Source organism: Triticum dicoccoides, chromosome 4B (assembly GCF_002162155.2).
Source record: "Triticum dicoccoides isolate Atlit2015 ecotype Zavitan chromosome 4B, WEW_v2.0, whole genome shotgun sequence".
Classification (NCBI taxonomy): Eukaryota; Viridiplantae; Streptophyta; class Magnoliopsida; order Poales; family Poaceae; genus Triticum; species Triticum dicoccoides.
In genome coordinates, this window is record NC_041387.1 from 83,090,423 (window position 1) to 83,112,760 (window position 22,338).

A 22,338-nucleotide genomic window follows, 5' to 3' on the forward strand; every position below is an offset into this window, starting at 1 on the left:
CGATCCCACCCACTGAACTGATCCCGATCTAGTCCAGATCGAGAGAGAGCGAGCCCCCTCCCATGATTCCCACTGCCGCCACCCCCACCCACCACCGCCAATCCGGCCCCGACGGCTCGTTCCCCTCGCGCAACTGCTCCCCTCCTCCCCGCCCTCCCTGCGCTCCAGATCCGGCCCCGACGAAGCCATGGTGAGTCCCGTCGCGGCGTCTGGCCACCCGATGACGGCTGGGATCCGCTGCTGCAGTGCGTCCGCGCGGGGACCTGCGAGGCCGCGCCGTGGCTGTGACCTTCTCTTCATGCCCGCGGATCCACTCCCGCAGCGGTCAGATCCACCCTCACTCCATCACCAGCGGCGCCAAGGAACCAGATCCAACACCTCACCTTCTCTCCCTGTCCACCACGCCACGACGCCATGAAGATGGATGGAGATGGCTCCCCTGCTCTGCTCAGGACGTACAACGACGCCAAGGTCCAGCCCTTCTTCGTGGAGATGGATGGATTGGAGGGACGACGACTCCAACAACGAAATCCACCATGCGCTCGAGGTGAGGTCTGAGAATTTCCTCTCTCTCTTAAATTTTTCATTTTGGGAATCCTTTCCTCGGTTGCATCGCACACCTCTGCTTGGACTGGACTGATTCATTTTCTGCGTGCCCTTCACAAGTACACCATGACCATCATGTTCGACGGCACCTACACGAGTGGAGGTCTCGGAGAAGATTAGCCTCCTGAAGTGGCTTGTGACCCAACCTCCTCAACAATGAGGCTTTATTCATGGCTGGTAAGGTTCTGACACCTCTTGCTTGAGATTTCTGGTTGTATTATACATATAGTCAAAATTATACCTTTTGAGTTTTGATGAATCATGTGCTATTCCGCCCGCTCAGCAACAGTATTTGTTGTTTTCTCATGATGATAATCCTGCATCACTTGACTGAAACATACCAGTCCAGTCCATTCTCACAACCAATTAAGTCCAGAGCTCACACCTCTCTGTTGATGATGCACGTACATTCCAGTTAAATAATAACACATGATTAATTAATTCTTGGGCTCTTTTAGCCGTGCTTCTTACTCTAGGTTCCAAGTAGAGATGCAGTGATGCCAAACATCGCCTCTGCTTCAACTGATTAATTTTCTGCGTGCCAAACAGAGCCTGTGATGTTATCAAAATATTTGCTACTCTTAATGGGTTTATCCCACTTGATGATATTAACCACCAAGTTACTGTAAATTTGTACAAAGGACTGATGGTTTTGGTTTGAGTTACTTGACCATTCTTAGCTCGCTAGATAGTGCCTGCATCTGGTCCTGATTAGAGGAAAACTAATACTGTATGTCGGCATTGCAGTGTGGAGTGCAATGCCTCGTACGCGTACCACTCCCTCTACGCCTACTTCAACCGGGACAATGTTGCCCTTAAGGGCTTTGCCAAGTAAGCACAGTGATGTAGCTTTCTTCCATTACCAAAGCTACCAGTACAATATTCTGATCAAACTTGGTTCTGAATTTTGATATGCGACTGTTTCTTTTCTCCAGGTTCTTTAAGGAATCGAGCGACGAGGAGAGGGAACACGCGGAGATGCTTATGGAGTACCAGGTATCAATAATTCCCTTGACCTTTGAATTATTAATACCATTGTCCTGTGCGTGCTAGCTAGAAACTGATGGATGATGCTTGGTGTATTCTTGTGTGTGTCCATCAGAACAGACGTGGAGGGCGGGTGAGGCTCCTGTCTATCGTGACCCCATTGACAGAGTTCGACCACTCTGAGAAAGGCGATGCTCTGTATGGTAAGTTTATTTATGGTTGTGGGTGTTTATGCATATTCAGTTCTTAGAAAGGGGCTGTTAGTTGTGCCAGATTAATTACCCGGGGAAAGTAACACTTTGTGGAAGAAATAGGATATATATATGTGCTTCTGTTGCTTCTGTAGTATAGTTAGTACTCATGCCCATGATCGACCAGGTCCCTGCTCTGTTTCTTCTTCTTTTGCTTCCTGTATGTATGTATGTATGTATGTGTCTATGCATGCAGCCCCCTCGCTCGCGTACTGTTGCCGCTGCTCCTGCTATTTTCTACTGCCTGCTGCCGCATACTACTGCTGCTCGCCAGATGCCGCAGCTACTCACTGCTGCTGCTACTCTTGCACTGCTGCTGCTGATGCTACTCATTATGGAATTCATTATGGAATTTGGTGCAGTGTACCATCAGTCACAGCTGCTGAGTTAGCCAGTTAGGTAGTACTACATGACAGTGAACGGCTCAAAAGTATTTCTGTGTTTGATGCATGGCCTATCTTACTTCGTGGTTATACATTATGTTCTGTACCTAACTTATATTGGAAGCTGACTATTCTGTAAGATGGATCTAACCATCATTAAGTGCACAAGTTTTCAGGATAATTCGCAACTGCATTAAAAAATTATAGTGGGAGTTATACATGTTTTCTCATGATAGATTGATCTAGACTGAAACATGATTTTGCATCCCGTTTTCCGTCGACAAATATACAAGTTATACAAGTTATATCAGCAAGTTACTGTATGTGTTAGAGAAATCAATGTTGATTTATTTGTTGTTCTTTTTTTTTCTTTCTAATTTTTGCATGAGAGCAAACTGGTGTAGCTAGCTGGACTATGCAGCCATGAATCAGGAAGTAGCATATTCAGTTTTGCTAATAGAAAATAAATGTATTAAAAACTTTAAAAACTGCATAATAAGTGCTTGTTCATGTTTGGTTTTCTCTAAACTTTGTTTGTATGATTGAGGGAAAATTTACTTGGTTCTTTTCTCTCAATTGTGCTTGGAACATTCATTTTTATGATCTAAAATTGCCTTCCTGTGATGATGTAGGTGCCCAGTTTGTCCTCGCTACCGAAGGAGCTCCATGTTGAAGAAGATTGAGGAGGACCAGGGTTAACACCAGGGCAGCTTGTAGAGCTTGTAGAGCTTGTATATGTATAGAGCTTGTAAATGTATCACGTGTAGAGCTTATATATGTTAGAGCTTATTATGTGTAGAGCTTGTAAAGTATATGTTATTTGTACAATAGGAGCTCTGTACTGAATCTGCCTGATAATATTTGGAGTACTATGTGTGTGTTTTGTTTGTGCCAATTTAAATAATGGTTATTTATTTACTGTTAGATTGAAATATGAAGAATAAGAACTTGCTAGCTGGGACCCACGTACCTGAACCTGACATCTGGGACCCATTTGACTAGTGGACCTTTTTTATATTAGAAAAAACTAAAACTTTCTAGCAGAAAAGGCCACGGCCCCAAAATGAGAAGGCTTAATTGTTGGGCTTGGCCCATCTACCTAGCCAAAATTAATATGAGAAAAAAACACAAATAGGCCGAATTGTTGGGCTAGGCCCATGTAGAAAACTGAATTGGACCGGGCTGAATCTTGTGCCACATCAGCTTGCCATGCTGGATGCCTACATGGCCTGGGGAGGTTGCTAGTTACCAAAACGCCACAATGGGAATATTTTGGTCATAAACGTCCACGACCTTCTCACAGAGAAGGTCGCTATAGTCAGTTAATGACCCTCAGCTTTTGACCTTATGTTTTTGTTCACAAAAAGGTCACAAATTGAAAACAGTGACCTTTCAGTGACCAATAGTGGTGGTCACAAGTTGACATATTTCTTGTAGTGCCATTCCGCAGCCTACCCCTGGAGGGAGACATGTTAAATAGTCCCACCCTTTGCTTATCGCACTATTTGTATCATTCTGCATTCATCACAGTATCTTTTGAATAAACAATGCATCACTTTTTGCCTATCATTGCATTCCTTTTTATATATGTTCACTTATGACATGTTGCACCCGTACGCTTTGGTACGGCCAAATACACCAGGGGCTTAAGTTCCCCAAATTATGGTGTGATAAGTCCGAACACTTTCACAAGTGCGGCACCCCGAACTTATAGCATTATATGCATCGGCTCCGAATCATGTCTTGGGTCAATAGTTGGGTTTGCCCGGCTCCCATGTTTTGGTACCTTACGTTCCGTTATATCGGCTAAGGTAGCACTGGGAGAACCACTGCGATTGTGCCCCAGTTGAGCTGGGCTGCGCACCTCAGTTGAGAAAGCTAAAACTGACCGTCATGATGCGGCGAGAGCCGGTCGCTGTTCGAGAGGTTTTTTCGAGTCCCTAAAGACTTATGCCGCTTAGAGCGAGGAACCGGCTTTGTCCGGCCCAGGCGTGGATAGCGCCCCGAATTCGGCCTTCCGAACACTAGGGGCTTCGCCGAAATTTAAAATTATAGAATTATATGGCTAAGTGAGAGTGTTCAAGCATTATAAGTCTGGTTGCCTCATTCGTTGTGTTGAGCGCCTCCCAAGAAGGACCCAAAAATGGGAACAAGAGCGCTCAAGTTTATCCCGAACACCCCAGCACTCGCGGCATGGGGGCCGAAGCCAACGACTTGCCATCTCTCAGATTTGATAAACGGCCGCACAGAAGGTAATATTTTGAATTAACAAGCGTTTCTTAGCGCATATGAACAAAGTTTTCAGCGCACAGGATAACAAAATGCGAGTCTACTCAAAAATTACATCTTTGGAGCATTCACCCGCAATAATGCGGGCACCCTTCAGGACACCCTTATAATACATCTCGGGCGTGCGATACTCCTTGCCCGGCGGTGGCGCGTCCGTCACAAGCTTCTCGGCGTCCATCTTGCCCCAGTGCACCTTAGCGCGGGCAAGGGCCTGACGGGCACCTTCAATGCAGGCGGAGTGCTTGATGACGTCAACCCATGGATAGGCGTCCACCAGTCGCCGCACCAGACCGAAGTAGCTCCCAGGCATGGCTTCTTTGGGCCACAGCCAATCTATGAGGCCCTTCATGGCCTGTTCGGCCACCTTGTGGAGCTCGACCAGCTGCTTCAGCTGGTCGCTCAGGGGCACCGGATGTTCGGCCTCAGCATACTGAGACCTGAACACCTTCTCCGTTGAGCTTCCCACCTCGGCTCTGTAGAACGCGGGAGCATCGGACACGCTACGGGGCAGATCTGCGAACGCTCCTGGAGAGCTCCGAATTCAGGTAAGTAACAGGTAATTCACTTTTACTTGCTTGCTTTGCATGAAGAATGCCTTACCCGCCGCTATCTTCTTTACTGCCTCGATTTCCTAGAGGGCCTTTTGGGCTTCGGCCTTAGCGGCTTTGGCACTCTCAAGAGCTGATGCAAGCTCGGACTCTCGAGTCTTCGAGTCACGCTCCAAACTCTCGTGTTTTTCCACGAGAGCCTAGAGCTCTTGCCGTACCTCTGCCACCCGCGCCTCCTACTTCTCTCGCTCGGCGCATTCCGCGGCCGCATTGTGTTCGGCCGCGGACACCGCCTCCTTCAGGGTCACCACCTCGTTCGTAGCCCCTGGAGTACCCACGTTATTCTTGTCATTTTTTCTCGCAACCAAATCCTTTTCTGTAAGGTACAACTTTAATAAGGTGTTACTCACCTTCCTTGTCCTCGAGTTGCTTCTTGGCACGGCCGAGCTCGATCTCGGACCGCTCGAGGCTCTGCTTCAAGGAATTAACCTCTGCAGTCAGTGCAGCAGAGGTCAGCAGCGCAGCCTGCATTCCCATATTGACATATTTTTGTTAGACTCCTGCGTATATCTTTTTAGATCCTCAGTTCGGCTTTTCTTTCCGAACACCGAACTGGGCATCAGGGGCTACTGTCTATGCGGTACTATTTTTACACATCCTAATCACATACCTCAAAGCCTGTTAGAAGGCTGGTGCAGGCTCCGGTCAGCCCACTCTTGGCAAGCTGAACCTTCTGAATCACCGCACTCATGATAGTGCGGTGTCCCTTGTCGATGGAAGCACTGTTGAGCGCCTCCAGCAAGCTATCCGGCACCTCCGGTTGGACGGAGGCCGTCGACATCACTGTCTTGCCCTTCTCACGAAGGGACCGCCTGCCGGACTCTGGAACCACCAAAGGTTCCGGTGCGGAGTCCGGTCCAAGGTCCGGGAGGTTGCCCTGTGGCACCTCCGGCGTCTCCTCCTCCTGGCTGGTCCCCTTCTGGGACCCCACCTCGGCGTCGTCTGCGTCACGAGGGGAGGAGGCGGTCGGAAGTGAAGCGCTATTCACATCCGACGAACCCAGGGACCCGCTCGACGAAGCAGGGAGATCGTCCTTGGGCGGACTACATGGTTGTATTCGGCATTAGAAGACGCTATGCGATGAAAGGAAAAACATAAGTTATTCTGGAATCCGGATACTTACGATCTCGCCAGGGGCTTGGCCCTCGAGGGCCACTCCTCTTCGCCGTCGTCGGCGTTGGTGGAACAGTCCAGAGGAAGGGTCCTTCCCTTCTTGGACCCTTCGCCCTCCCCCGTTGGGGACGCCTTCCTCTTCTTCTCTCCCCCACTGGGGGAGAGGCCTCTTTCTTCTCCTCTTCATCTTCATGGGAGGAGTCCGCCTCGGAGTCGTCGGAATATGAGTCCGATAACACCTAACACCGGGAACTCCTCCGGGTTCCCGTGGCCTTCCTCTTGGCCTTCTTATCCGGTACCACGTAAGGCGCCGGGACCAGCAGCCATGTCAAACGGGCATCCGCTGGGTCTTCTGGAAGGGGAGCCGGACAGTTAACCTGTCCGGACGTCTTCTGCCAGGCCTGTTAAAGGTATTGGGAGTTTAGATCCCACATAGAGTCAAACTATGGAAAGCAAGTGTCTCGTAAAGGATAATATAGCTTACCTCGCCAGCCGAACGCTGCGAGATGAATCCGCGATCTTCGGTAGCGGATGCGGGCGCCTCGGCGCCCTTGAACAGCACCCTCCAGGCCTCTTCGTACGTAGTGTCGAAGAGCCTGCTCAAGGTTTGGTGCTGTGCCACATCGAACTCCCACAGGGTGAAATCCCGATGTTGGCATGGGAGAATCCGGCGGATGAGCATGACCTGGACCACGTTGACAAGCTTGAGCTTCTTGTTCACCAGGGTTTGGAGACAGGATTGGAGTCTGGTCAGCTCCTCCGAATCGCCCCACAACAGGCCCTTCTCTTTCCAGGAGGTGAGCCGCATGGGGATGCCAGATCTGAATTCGGGGGCCGCTGCCCATTCAGGGTCACGCGGCTTGGTGATGTAGAACCACCCTTATTGCCACCCTTTGATGGTTTCCACAAAGGCGCCCTCGAGCCAGGTGACGTTGGGCATCTTGCCCACCATGGCGCCTCCGCACTCCACCTGGCTGCCGCCCACTACCTTTGGCTTGACATTGAAGGTCTTTAGCCATAAGCTGAAGTGGGGCTGGATGCAGAGGAAGGCGTCGCACACAACGATAAACGATGAGATGTTGAGGATAAAATTCGGGGCCAGATCATGGAAATCCAGGCCAAAGTAGAACATGAGCCCCCGGACAAAGGGGTGGAGTGGGAAGCCCAGTCCGCGGAGGAAATGGGGAAGGAATACCACCCTCTCATGGTGCCCGGGGGTGGGGATGAGCTGCCCCTCGTCGGGGAGCCAGTGCACAATATCACTCAACAAATATACGGCCTTGCGTAGCTTCTTGATGTGCCCCTCCGTGACGGAGGAGGCCATCCACTTGCCTCCCGCTCCGGACATGGTTGGAGAAGGTTGAGGTGAGATGTGCGGACTTGGGCGCTGGAGCTCGAGTGCACGGAGATGGATAAGCTAAGGAGGAAGAAGGCGTAGGTAAAAAGGTGGATATTTATCCCCTTATATATGGGCGGACGAAACTATGCGTCCCCACCAGCCCGGTAAAACTCACTTATCCCCCAAGCGCCGCAATCAATGGCGCGGTTGGGTTATCCACGTCCGTATTGATGAGGATCCCAGAATAAGGGGACACGATATCTGCTGTGACAAGACGTGCCAAGGAAACCGCTTTGCTAAACGCGCTGAGGTGGAACAATAAAAACGATTCGAGTAAAGGCTTGGCCGTGGTGTGACGTCATGCCACGAAATACGTCAGCAGATTGAACTTGTGTAAATATTATTCTCTCTACGGTGGTATGTGGAATTTATTTTGCAGAGCGAGACACTATCCTGGTGTTCAAAATCTTATATGAATTATTTGGAGGAGGAACCCGCCTTGCAATGCCGAAGACAATATGTGCGCCGGACTCGTCGTCATTGAAGCCTGGTTCAGGGGCTACTGAGGGAGTCCTGGACTAGGGGGTGTCCGGATAGCCGAACTATCATCATCGGCCGGACTCCAAGACTATGAAGATACAAGATTGAAGACTCCGTCCCGTGTCCGGATGGGACTTTGCTTGGCGTGGAAGGCAAGATTGGTGATACGGATATGTAGATATCCTAACCGACTCTGTGTAACCCTAGCCCTTTCCGGTGTCTATATAAACCGGAGGGTTTAAGTCCATAGGACGAACAACAATCATACCAAAGGCTAGCTTCTAGGGTTTAGCCTCCTTGATCTCGTGGTAGATCTACTCTTGTACTACCCATATCATCAATATCAATCAAGCAGGAGTAGGGTTTTACCTCCATCGAGAGGGCCCGAACCTGGGTAAAAACATCGTGTCCCTTGTCTCCTGTTACCATCCGCCTGGATGCACAGTTCGGGACCCCCTACCCGAGATCCTCCGGTTTTGACACCGACAGGGAGCAATTAGCTAGAGTAGCTCCGTGCAGAGCATTGAAGACATAGAATATTTGCAAAATACATACGGCTCTGTATGTGACAGACCCGTTGACTAAACTTCTCTTATGAGCAAAACATAATCATACCTTAGTACTCTTTGGGTGTTAATCACATAGCGATGTGAACTAGATTATTGACTCTAGTAAACCCTTTGGGTATTGATCACATGACGATGTGAACTATGGGTATTAATCACATACAGATGTGAATATTAGTGTTGAATCACATGCTGATGTGACTAGATTATTGACTCTAGTGCAAGTGGGAGACTGAAGGAAATATGCCCTAGAGGCAATAATAAATTTATTATTTATTTCCTTATATCATGATAAATGTTTATAATTCATGCTAGAATTGTATTAACTGGAAACATAATACATGTGTGAATACATAGACAAACATAGTGTCACTAGTATGCCTCTACTTGACTAGCTCGTGAATCAAAGATGCTTATGTTTCCTAGCCATGGACAAAAAAGTTGTCATTTTATTAATGGGATCACATCATTGAGAGAATGATGTGATTGACTTGACCCATTCCGTTAGCTTAGCACTTGATCGTTTAGTATGTTGCTACTGCTTTCTTCATGACTTATACATGTTCCTGTGACTATGATTATTCAACTCCCGTTTACCGGAGGAACACTTTGTGTGCTACCAAACGTCACAACATAACTGGGTGATTATAAAGCTGCTCTACAGGTGTCTCCGGAGGTACTTGTTGGGTTGGCGTATTTCGAGATTAGGATTTGTCACTCCGATTGTCGGAGAGGTATGTCTAGGCCCTCTCGGTAATGCACATCACTATAAGCCTTGCAAGCAATGTGACTAATGAGTTAGTTGAGAGATGATGTATTACATAACGAGTAAAGAGACTTGCCGGTAACGAGATTGAACTAGGTATTGAGATACCGATGATCGAATCTCGGGCATGTAACATACCGATGACAAAGGGAACAACGTATGTTGTTATGCAGTTTGACCGATAAAGAGATCTTCATAGAATATGTGGGAGCCAATATGAGCATCCAGGTTCCACTATTGGTTATTGACTGGAAACGTGTTTCGGTCATGTCTACATTGTTCTCGAACCCATAGGGTCCGCACGCTTAAGGTTTCGATGACAGTTATATTATGAGTTTATGTGTTTTGATGTACCGAAGGAGTTCGGAGTGCCGGATGAGATCAGGGACATGACGAGGAGTGTCGAAATGGTCGAGACGTAAAGATCGATATATTGGACGACTATATTCGGACTTCAGAAAGGTTCCGAGTGGTTCGGGTATTTTTCGGAGTACCAGGGAGTTACGGGAATACGGGGGAAGAAGTATATGGGCCTTATTGGGCTTTAGGGGAGAGAGAGAGGCAGGCCGCCCCCCCAATGACTAATCCGAATTGGACTAGGGGGAGGGGTGGCGCCCCCTCCTTCCTTTTCTTCCCTCTCCCCCTTCCTTGTCTCCTACTCCTACTACTTGGAAGGGGAGGAATCCTATTCCCGGTGGGAGTAGGAATCCTCCAGGGCACGCCATAGGGGCCGGCCCTCTCCCCCTCCTCTCCTCCTTTATATACGGAGGAGGGGGGCACCCCATATACACAACAATTGATCTCTTGATCTCTTAGCCGTGTGCGGTGCCCCCCTCCACCATAGTCCTCCTCGATAATATGGTAGCGGTGCTTAGGCGAAGCCCTGCGACGGTAGAACATCAAGATCGTCACCACGCCGTCGTGCTGACGGAACTCTCCCTCGACATTCGGCTGGATCGGAGTCCGAGGGATGTCATCGAGCTGAACGTGTGCTAGAACTCGGAGGTGCCGTAGTTTCGGTGCTTGATTGGTCGGGCCGTGAAGACGTATGACTACATCAACAGCGTTGTTCTAACGCTTCCGCTTTCGGTCTACGAGGGTACGTGTACACACTCTCCCCTCTCGTTGCTATACATCACCATGATTTTGTGTGTGCGTAGGAATTTTTTTGAAATTACTACGTACACCAACACTTATGGGATTGAATACTTTTATGGATTTGAGAACACTTTATGTATGTCTTGCTATGAATACCCGTGGTGATAATGGGGTATCATATTGATTCACTTTTTATATGTTTTGGCACTCAACTCGCGGATTCCCGAGGTGACATTGGGGTAATTGATGCATAGGGGTTGATGCACGTTTTTCTCGTCTTTGTTTCTCCGGTAGAAATCTTGGGGCACTCTTTGAGGTTCTTTGTGTTGGATTGAGTATTATGAATCTAAAATTGTTTGATGCATATCGTATAATCAACTCATGGATACTCGTGATGACATTGGAGTATCTAGGTGACATTAGAGTTGGTTGATGTGTATCATATGGTGTTATTTTATTACAAACTCTTGGTTAGATCGATCAGAAAGAATAGCTTGGTGTTATTTTAGTACGAACTCTAGGATAGATTGATCGGAAAGAATAGCTTTAAGGTGGTTTCGTACCTTACAAACAATTTATTCTTATGTTCTCCTCTAGGTAGGAACTTTGGAGTGATTCTTCATCGCACGTTGAGGGATGGTTATACGATCCAATTATATTAGCATTGTTGAGGCCTCATTTTGAAGTATTGCAATATTGTTTGTTCTGCGTTTTATCAATTGCTACCTTGCTGTTTTTTTATTGTTCCTATTACAAGATCAATATCTACTGTCATTACTACACATGTATCACCATCTCTTTGCCGAACCAGTGCACCTATACAAATTACCATTGTATTTGGTGTGTTGGGGACACAAGAGACTTTTTATTATTTAGTTGCAAGGTTGTTTGAGAGAGACCATCTTCATCCTATGCCTCCCATGGATTGATAAACCTTAGGTCATCCACTTGAGGGAAAATTGCTACTGTCCTACAAAACTCTGCGCTTGGAGGCCCAACACAAGTCTACAAGAACAAGTTCTGTAGTAGACATCAAGCTCTTTTCTGGCATCGTTGCCGGGGAGGTGAGTGCTCGAAGGTATATCTTTAGATCTTGCAATTTAATTTTTTAGTTTCTTGTTTTATCACTAGTTTGGAATTGAGGTTGCATCATATTATTCGTCTTTATCATGTCTTTCTTGAAAATGATTGATCAAAAAAATGTTCTCAATTGATAGAAGAAGAATTCAATAAAATGTTTGAAATAAATGATGAGTATGATTGCAATGTTACTAGTATGAATTCTTTAAATATCCATGATGCTAATGATATGCAAAGCCATAAGTTTGGGGATACTATGTTTGATGAAGATGATATTTTTAGTCCCCCAAGTTTTGATGAGAATATTTATTATGATGATTGCATGCCTCCTATTTATGATGATTACAATGATGAAGATGGGTTTGGAAGAGTGTCAACTCTAGGTAGTAATGATCCCACTATTTTGGAAGAGGTCTCAATTGACTATGACAACAAAGTTTCTATCTATGATGATTACGGTGATGACATGTATGCTATAAAGAATAATGATAACCATGAAACTTGTCATCATGATTTTAATTTTCCATTCCATGATAGTTATTTTGTTGAGTTTGCTCCTGCTACTATTCATGAGAATAAATTTGCTTATGTGGAGAGTAATTAAATTTCTATGCTTATGGATCATGAAAAGAATTCTTTATATGATAGTTATATTGTTGAATTCATTCATGATGCTACTGAAATTACTATGAGAGAGGAACATATGCTTTTACATATTGCAACAATATCAAGTTTTCTCTCTATGTGTTGAACATCTTGAAGTTATACTTGTTTTGCTTCCTATGCTAGTTGATTCTTGCTCCCATAAGTTGTTTTCCGACAAAATCCCTATGCATAGGAAGTGGGTTAGACTTAAATGTGCTAGTCTTGTGATTCATGATGCTCTACTTATGTTTCAATTCTTTACTTTTATGCGAGCATCATTGAAATCATCATGCCTAGCTAAAAGACATTAAAGAAAAGTGCTTGTTGGGACACAACCCAATATTTCTACCTACTATTTTTGTGTGTTCACATGATTAAGCTACTGTAGTAATCATGTTTTATAGCTTTTCTTTCAATAAAGAGCCAAGTAAAGCCTTTGAGATAGTGTGGATGATAGTTTTTTTTGACTATATACTGCAAGGCAACAGCCTCACAGTCCTTTATTAAAGTCAAGTGTCACAAGATATACAAAGTTACAAAAGAGCAAAAGAAACAAGGTTAGGGAATGAAGGCTACTTACAAAGAGAGTTTAAGGTAGGAAAGCTATCCAAGAAGTTAGGCTATTCCTATATTTACACTTGATTCTATGAGCTAACAGAGAAATATCATGAATAAATTTCCTCCTCCAGGATCTGAAAGTAGGCAACACATTTCTGAAAATCTTCCCATTCCTTTGTGTCCAAATATTCCAAGTAGCCATGAAGACTACCTTAGAAAAGAATGGGTAGCCAAAGTCCTTCCTGGCAGCGCAAGCCATCTCAAAAGTAGTCTGGTTTGGATGAACACTCCATGAGATGCCCAAATAATTCCAGACACGTTGGCTGAAGTTGCAAACAAAGAAAGATGAGCTCTATCTTCATGCAAAGCTGATAGACACATAACACATGTGTCATCCTGTATAATCCAATGCCTTCGCTGCATCATGTCCCTAGTGTTTAGACAATCCATCAAAAGTAGCCAGCCAAACACTTTGATCTTGAGGGTGCAAGAACATTTCCAGATCCACCCGAATAGGGGTCAAGCACGATGTTAGAAAAACAAGACAAATAATATATTCTTGACTGATAATCGCCCGATTTTGAAGGCCATTTCCAGACATCATTAACCCCCTCATGCAGATTGATCAAAGGCATTAAAGCCTGAAGCTGATTGAATTCCACAAAGGCCTCAACTGATGAAGGCAGGTGAAAGTTGTCGGTCGGATCAGACAACTCCATCACATCCTTGATGGTAAGCGTGTCATCAATCACAAAAGAGTGGGGCCTCGGGAATCGTTGTTGCATGATAACCATAGAGTTATTCAGTTGGCGGTGATCCAACCAAAAAACTACCGTATCCCCCGATCGTACGTGAGGGACAACCACCTTACAAAATTTGTCGTATAGCTTCAACACGTCTCGCCACCAAACAGAACCACAACTTTGAGTGACTTGGGGTGGTGAAGCAGCATAATATGTGTCCCAATAGACCCTGATAGTTATACCTACTTGGGGGTCACTGATGGTATGCATAATATGTGTCCCAGTAGACCCAGATTGTGCAATACGCGGGCGACACATTAATTGTTCTTCCTGCTGTGGACAGCCAGCTCATTGCTTTCAAGGACATGCTTGAAGTCTTTGCCAAGTCTACGGGTGTGTGGGTCAACTTTAGTAAATCTTTGTTGATCCCATTAAATATGTCCGATGATGAGGGAAAGCGTTAGCTACTTTGCTTGGGTGTGATGTTGGTTCCATGCCGTTTACCTATCTTGGATTGCCAATGGGTACCTCTCGACCCACAATTTATGATTTGTTGCGCTTAGTGGATCGCATTGAGAGAAGATTATATGCTTCCTCCTGCCTGTTGAATCAAGGAAGCCCGCTGCAGCTTTTGAAATATGTTCTTTGTTCCATGCCAATATATTTTTTGTGTACTCTCTCTCTGCCTCAAGGCATTTTGAAGCAGATTGAATGTATCATGCGGCAATGTTTCTGGAGGGGGAACACTAATACACCGCGACAATCATTGGCGGCTTGGGATTTGGTCTGTCGGCCTAAGAATCGAGGAGGCCTTGGTGTGCTCGACCTAGGGATACAAAATGATGCCTTGTTGATCAAGCATCTCTTCAAAATTTTCAATAAGGCCTACGTGCCCTGGGTTTCACTCTTTTGGGACACATATTATGCTGCTTCACCACCCCAAGTCACTCAAAGTTGTGGTTCTTTTTGGTGGCGAGACATGTTGAAGGGCGAGACGTGTTGAAGCTATACGACAAATTTTGTAAGGTGGCTGTCCCTCACGTACGATCGGGGGATACGGTAGTTTTTTGGTTGGATCGCTGGCAACTGAATAACTCTGTGGTTATCATGGAGCAACGATTCCCGAGGCTCCACTCTTTTGTGATTGATGACACGCTTACCATCAAGGGTGTGATGGTGTTGTCTGATCCGACCGACAACTTTCACCTGCCTTTATTAGTTGAGGCCTTTGTGGAATTCAATCAGCTTCAGGCATTAATGCCTTTGATCAATCTGCATGAGGGGGTAAATGATGTTTGGAAATGGCCTTCAAAATCTGGCGATTATTAGTCAATAATACATTATTTGCCTTGTTTTTCTAACATCGTGGTTGGCCCCATATTCGGGTGGATCTGGAAATGTTCTTGCACCCTCAAGATCAAAGTGTTTGGCTGGCTACTTTTGATGGATCGTCTAAACACTAGGGACATGATGCAGCGAAGGCATTGGATTATACAGGATGACACGTGTGTTATGTGTCTATCAGCTTTGCATGAAGATAGAGCTCATCTTTTCTTTGTTTGCAACTTCAGCTAACGTGTCTGGAATTATTTGGGCATATCATGGAGTGTTCATCCAAATCAGACTACTTTTGAGATGGCTTGCGCTTCTAGGAAGGACTTTGGCTACCCATTCTTTTCTGAGGTAGTCTTCATGGCTACTTGGAATATTTGGACACAAAGGAATGGGAAGATTTTCAGAAATGTGTTGCCTACTTTCAGATCCTGGAGGAGGAATTTTATTCATGATATTTCTCTGTTAGCTCATAGAATTAAGTGTAAATATAGGAATAGCCTAACTTCTTGGATAGCTTCCCTACCTTAAACTCTCTTTGTAAGTAGCCTTCATTCCCTAACCTTGTTTCTTTTGCTCTTTTGTAACTTTGTATATCTTATGACACTTGACTTTAATAAAGGACTGTGATGCTGTTGCCTTGCAGTATATAGTCAAAAAAAAGACAATAAGCGAAGCTAGAGGTATTCTAACGCAGCGCTAGGCAATACTGGCTAAGGGGGAGACATCCGAGAAGGTTTTCCCGGTTCTGGTCGTTTGTCACACAGATGAACCGAAGGGGAAAAATTCAATGTTTGCTATGCTAGGGACGTGTGGCGGATGAATGGGCCACGTATTCAGATTCGTCTTGTCGTTCTGAGCAACTTTCATGTAGAGAACTTTTTCATCCGAGCTACAGATTATTTTCTATGAATTTATATAGTTTTAAAATTTTTCTAAAATTCCTAGAATTATTATTAGAACGAATTAAAAATAGGATATACATTTTATACGCAGCAGGGGCTAGCCACAGTCAATGACATGTGGGGCCAGGGGGCTGGGTTGACCTAGTCAATTAGTTCAGTCATAGTTGACTAGTCAACTGTTGACTGGTCAAACCTGGGTAGTGGGGCCCAGGTGTCATCCTTAGAGATTAATATTTTCTTTTTAAAGAGATAAATAGAGGTGGGGGCTACCTGTCATTGCAAGGGGGGTGTATTTAAATTAGTTTAAAACTAATCTAAGTTAATGGCCTTGGGCCCATGAGTCAGTAGCAGAGGGGGGGTAGTTTAGGGGGGTTAATTAGCCCAACCATTGCTAATTAACCGTGCCACGTCAGCGTTAACCACCGGCGCTAATCCGGCGGCTCGGCGCTCGCCGGCCGACCGATTTCGGTAGGCATAGCAAGTGCGCCTGGGCTCTGCAGGTTCAGCGTGGCGAGGCGCTCCTAGTGGTGGCATTGGCATGGGCTAGGGTGGGCTCTACCAGCGGCGACGATGATGAGTGCAGCGGCCGACGCTCGGTCGGGGTATGACCCGCACGCGTGGAGGCGTAGAGAGGCGCACACGAGCGCGTAGCACCCGCGCGAGGCGAGGCCGCGCCCAAGCGGGTGGTGAAGGGAGGCGCGGTTGTGGTCGAACGGCGACATCGACGACAGCCGAACGGCGGTTGGAGAACAAGGCGCGTGTGTGGGGGGGGCGCAGGGGGAGTCCTACGGCGCCAGGTATGGAGGGGTAGGAGGAGTGGGGGATCGCGGTGCTCACCTCTGTTGTAGAGGAGGCCCGAGGGAGAGTCGAGGCGACCGGAGACGGCGACTGTGTGTGGCGGCCCGAGGAAGGAGCCGAGCTCGGGGTGGCGCCGTGGGGGTGTCCGGGTCCTCGTGGCTTGGCGTAGAACGAGAGGGGATCGCGGCGGAACCCGTGAGCTCGTCGAGGTGGCTCGTCGGAAGCGGTCGCCGCGGCTACGGCACGGACATGGCGGTGGTGGCGCTCAGATGAGGTGGGCGAGCGAGACATAGAGGAGGAAGAGCGGGGTCGATCTGGGAGGCGAGAGAGGGGAGTGGTGAGTGAGGGGGCAAGTGGGAGAGGGGATCGAGGAGCCAGGAGCGGTGGAGGCCTTATCCCCTCCCGGTGTCGGCGCCGGTGAGGTGGTCCGGGGCGACCTGCCCCTGTAGCGAATCGGTCGCACAAACAGGAGAGAGGGAAGGGACCGAGAGGGCAAGGTGGGCCGGCTGGGTTGGTCTGCTGGTTTAGGCCAAGTGGGAGTCAGGGGGCTTCCTTTTATTTTGCTTCTTTTCTTTTTCCATTTTCTCTTTTTCTTTTGCGTTTTCTTTTTGTACCAAATGAGTTTTGTTTTGAACAAAACTTGGCACATAAATCTAACACAATAAATTGAGATGGAACAAAAAGGATGGGGTCAAAAGGAGTTGTCTAACCATTTTTAGAAATTGTAAAGGCCAATTTTAAATGCTGCTAGAGCACTAAATAAACTTTCAAGGACACATGGGAATCCAAAAGAGGTTGGTTCCAACATGAAAAATAACTAGATTATTTGCCACACTTTGAACATTTTATTTGCATGTTTGAGAAATTTGAATTTTGGACTTTAGTTTGAACTTGAATTTGGATTGCGATTTGGATCAACCGAGGATTAGCAACAGTAAGAGTGGTGAAGTGGCATCATTAGCTATGGATTATTGTAGCTTAATTATCCGGGCATCACAAGCACCCAATCAATCACTGCATCACCTGCAATCTGGCATGACACGCTAGGTCAGTGCATTGAATGTACTTGCAAGATCACAACAACCAAAAGCATCAAGGCAAGACAACAACATAGCATTAGCAGATTAATTAACAACTACTATGATGCAAAAGAAACTACTAAGCATGATATGAAACTACTACAAAACTGATAAACAACCATCTCAGATCTCAATAACCATCTCACGCATGGTTAACCGACCAAGCAATATACCATCTCAATCACCTCGTGATCTATATCTCCACATGATCACCGCGTGAACACATCACCAACTGAATGATCATCCTCAAGATCATCCCAACATCTTCATCAACATCCTGCCAAACTGTCACAGCTCATCATATCAACATATTAGTCCTACAAAAGTCATTCCCTCACATCAGTGTTGATCGAATGGTGTGACCTAGTACGAACATGTGCCCATGACCGCGGACGCGACTATCGATAGATTAAACACACACACTCTGCAGAGGTAGCGCACTTTATCCACACCACAGAACCCATGGCCTCACACTCCCATTCGGGTGGACCAATGGCGTTCCGAAAAAACCGATCTACTGCCATGCCACTCTCCCAGCCACCTCGACCAACTCTCTTATGGGACAAGTCATGGGTGGCCCCGTGCCTACCAAAGGCATCAACAGCCATCGTCGTGCCAAAACAAAAATGGTCCCAAACGGGGACAAAAAGGGCCCTATCCAACTATGGGCACACAAGATTATGTCTGCTTACCAGGCTAGGGTACCGCGCGCCCATAACCTTCCCTCGTTGGAGGCACCGGTGAGAGGCACGACAATAGACCTCATCAGGGCCTTCCCCACAAAAGGCAAATGTGGTTGCACTGGAAAAAGCTTGTTTTAGTGCCACTTGACCAACTTAATGACGGAATTTATCCCCAAAATATAACAGTGATAACTGATACTCCGCTATCATCTACCAACGTGTAATCCAAGTCATAGCAATATCCAACAAATAATCCAAAGCATAATACCATCATACCAAAATACTCCGAGGATAACATAACACTACCATCATGGTGAAACCAAGAACAATAATGTTACTACCCCAATAGCAAGAACTAGCTATCCAGCTAAGATGCACATGCAAGCATCATCTCCGAAAATAATACTACAAAGCAACATACCAACTACCATCCTGAAAAAAATCATACTAGCCACTAATAATCCAAAGGCAACATGACATCCAAAGTAATGCTCCTAAATATACTATGAACTTGAAAATAATCATAACATAAGCCACTAATAATCCAAAGGCAACATGTCATCCACATAAGCTGCAAAATGTTAGTCATAGAACTCCAAGCAATAACAAGGCAATAACAAGATCAAAACAACTCCGAGAAATGCCATGACACCTCACAAGTAGCTACAACAATATTTTTAAACAAGTTCAAATAATTTAAACCATGTCACTGCATTACAGTGATGCAAATGGAGGTTGTGGCTTGCCGAGGGTGGAAGGATTCACTGGGAGAAAGTGCGAGCAACTCGCGGAAAGAATCGCTGGAAAACATTCTATGTTGGAGGGGGATGAATAAGCGCGAGGGCAAAATGGTCATTTTCATAATTTTAACACATGGTGAAAATTATTCCATCGGAACGGGCTCGACGAAACGAAGAAGTGGGCTTTGGAATCCCCTCATTTGGAGTTGGGATAAAAAAGTTATGAGGTGTTTTCTGCCAGTTACCTATTTGCAATCAAAATATTTCCAAATAGGGCCTGGACAGAAAAACTGAAAGCACATTAGAAGGGTATATGTTTTCTGTACGCTGAAACGTACTCTGAGCTGAAGCACCAGGGTAATACGCCTTTAGAGAAACAAAAACACACTGAGAGGATTAAGCTTTAGCCATGCGAAAGCGCACTTCACGCGAAGACACCTCCACCGGCCACGCTGGCAAGGGTGGGGCTAGGCTCTATGCGGCTTACAGGTAGGGCCCGCGCCTTGACTTTTCTCCTACGCGCCTTTTTCTTCTTCCCCCGACGTGGCGCAGAACAAAGGGAGGGGTCACCGGCGCCGGCAGGATTCTGGCCAACTCCGGCCACCATTTGGGAAGCCGCGGCCATCGATGAACTCAGGAGGCTGCCGTGCATCCATCCCCTGGGTCGCAAGAACACCGAGGAGTGCGGGAGACGGGATGGCCACCGGGACAGAGAGCAACCGCGGCGGCGCTGGATCTTGAAGGAGGTGGCTTCAGGCACTCCGGCGATCAGGTGATGGGCTGAGGAGGATCACCGGAGGTAGAGAGGGGCTCTGGTGGTGGAGAGGAGGAGAGAAAGGGGCTGGCCCGTCCGAATTTGAGAGATCCAAAGCGGCGGCCATGGGAGGGCAGGGGAGCTCTTGGAGCTTGAAGAAGAGGCTGGGCGGAGCTCGGGGAAGGAGAGGGAGAGGTTGGTGAGCTCAGGGGTCTCGGGGGAGGGCTTATATAGGTTCTAGGAAGGAGGCCGAGCTGTCGTCACCGCAGACGCGTGGCCGTCGCCGCAGACGCATGGGCAGACGAGCTTCCTCGCCGGAACGCGACGGGAGGGAGTAGAGAGCAGGCTCACGGGACGGAGGGGGCCATGAGGGAGCAGAGGAAATAGACGGGAGGAGTTCGGACACAAACCGAACACAGTTCGCCCGTGGCGCTCGACGTCTAGCTCCGGCGAGGAGGCTTCGAGAGGGGCAGGGGGTCGAGGGCGACGTGAGAAAGGAGGGGAGTCAGGTTGGCACACCCAGACGTGCGGAAACCGTCGATGCCGAGCTGGCCGACGCACAGAGCGCGGCCAGCGCTGCAAGAGCGCGTGCACAGACATGCAAACGACGCGGTCACCACTCTGGCCGGCAAGGAGGGGATGCAAGAGATTGCCATGAGCTTTCTAGTGATGAGTCTCTGCATCACTATGGCTGTGGGAGGAGAAAAATAAGCATAAGAAGCCATAGACAGGTGGGATTCATCAAGAGAAGTTTGCTGCATCAAACTTGGAAAAGCACTGCTTATCAACAGGAAATTGATTGGAGCCAATGGAGTTGTTTGGGAGGTTTATCTATGGAAGGACTACGATCTTGGAGGTTTTGAGGGGATTTGGTGCACAAAATCACCTACTTGCTTTGCAACTGGCATATGGGTCCAGAAACTTAATCAAGATGATGCACTCAGATGGAGTGATGAAATGGGATGCAACTTGGCAAAGCATAATGATATGGACATATAAATATTCTGTAAAAAAGCTCATACAAAATGGACAAGCCAAAATGGTACTTGCTTCATAGACATCATTTCTATCTAGAAACTTGGAATAATTTTGGTGATCAATTGGCTCAATGAAATGATCCCAAATTGGGTGGAGAGATGTTTTATGGGTAGGAGCATGATCTGGTGATTTATCAGATTTTTTGAAGCAATATAAAATACACTTGCTTCACAACCTGAAAATATTGCCAGAATCAAAGATTTGGTCCTGTGCTCACATAGATGATTGGATGGGGCTGCAATTGGGTGGAGGGGGTTAGTATGAGCACATGAAGGAGTGTGTAAAAGTTCAACTCATTTGGATACTCCTAGCTAGTACTTCCTTCACAAAGCCTTCTGTCTGACAGAAACTTTGGAAAAATCACTGAGGAAGATTGACTAGGAAAATGATGCTGAATTTGTGCATGAGGCAATTATTTGGACATAAAAGAATGCTCAAGGAGTTTGGGAGCAACTAGGAAAAGATAAATGACACTTCCTTCAGCAAGTGCCATTTAGGACATAATAGGAAATGGATGATTGGGGAATTATTTTTTATGTTTGGGCATATTTGAGCAATATATGACCCAAAGGAATTATGAGAATTATTTGGGAATTTTTGGATGAATAAAAATATAGGTTGCTTCACAACTTAGGGCAGATAGGGTTATTCCTTGAATAGAAAAAGGAATATTCCCTAGAAAAGAATTTTAGGGTTTGGTCAAGGAGGGAAGTGACATGATCTTTGTCACGCCCAATATGCGACCCTATCCAAAAGGAACTCGAAGGTCCCACCAAGGATAGACCCGCATATTGAAACACTTTTGCAAGGTGGATATCATTACATCAACATTACATAATAGATGGGGATACATACAAGAGGCATACAATGCCACACGAATACAACATCATATTACATAAGAGCACCATTCGACTATGGATGAAACACAAACAGAAACTCAAACGACATCCACCCTGCTAGCCCAGGCTGCCGACCTGGAACCTATCCCCTGATCAAAGAAGAAGCAGAAGAAGAACTCCAAAACAAGCAAACATCGCTCTCGCGGCATGATCATCGCATAACCCGTACCTTCAACTATTGTTGTAGTAATCTGTGAGCCACGAGGACTCAGCAATCCCGTTACCATGGGTATCAAGACTAGCAAAGCTTAATGGGAAAGGAAGGGGTAAAGTGGTGAGGTTGCAGCAGCGACTAAGCATGATATGGTGGCTAACATACGCAAATGAGAGCGAGAAGAGAAACAAATGAACGGTCGTGAAGCTAGCAATGATCAAGAGGTGATCCTGAACTCCTACTTATGTCAAGTATAACCCAAAACCATGTTCACTTCCCGGACTCCGCCGAAAAGTGACCATCACGGCTACACACACGGTTGATGCGTTTTAATTCGGATCTGGTGTCAAGTTATCTACAACCGGACATTAACAAATTCCCATC

At 46.6% G+C, this 22,338-nt stretch overlaps 1 protein-coding gene across 1 annotated transcript; it reads left to right on the forward strand.

Moving 5' to 3' along the window:
- Positions 1–187: 187 nt before the first annotated feature.
- LOC119292538 (ferritin-1, chloroplastic-like) lies at positions 188–1,845 on the forward strand. The gene is made up of 4 exons (XM_037571346.1): positions 188–324; positions 1,354–1,437; positions 1,542–1,602; positions 1,709–1,845. Exons 1-4 carry the CDS (start codon positions 188–190, stop codon positions 1,841–1,843), a joined length of 417 nt encoding a protein of 138 aa, XP_037427243.1. The 3' UTR covers positions 1,844–1,845.
- The last annotated feature ends 20,493 nt before the right edge of the window (positions 1,846–22,338 follow it).

Bases quoted from the DNA above. Each gene is read 5' to 3' on its own strand.
- LOC119292538 (XM_037571346.1), top strand. From the start codon at position 188: ATGGTGAGTCCCGTCGCGGCGTCTGGCCACCCGATGACGGCTGGGATC. The intron at 325-1,353 runs GTCAGATCCACC...TCGGCATTGCAG, and splicing joins GCGGATCCACTCCCGCAGCG to TGTGGAGTGCAATGCCTCGT. The intron at 1,603-1,708 runs GTATCAATAATT...TGTGTCCATCAG, and splicing joins AGATGCTTATGGAGTACCAG to AACAGACGTGGAGGGCGGGT.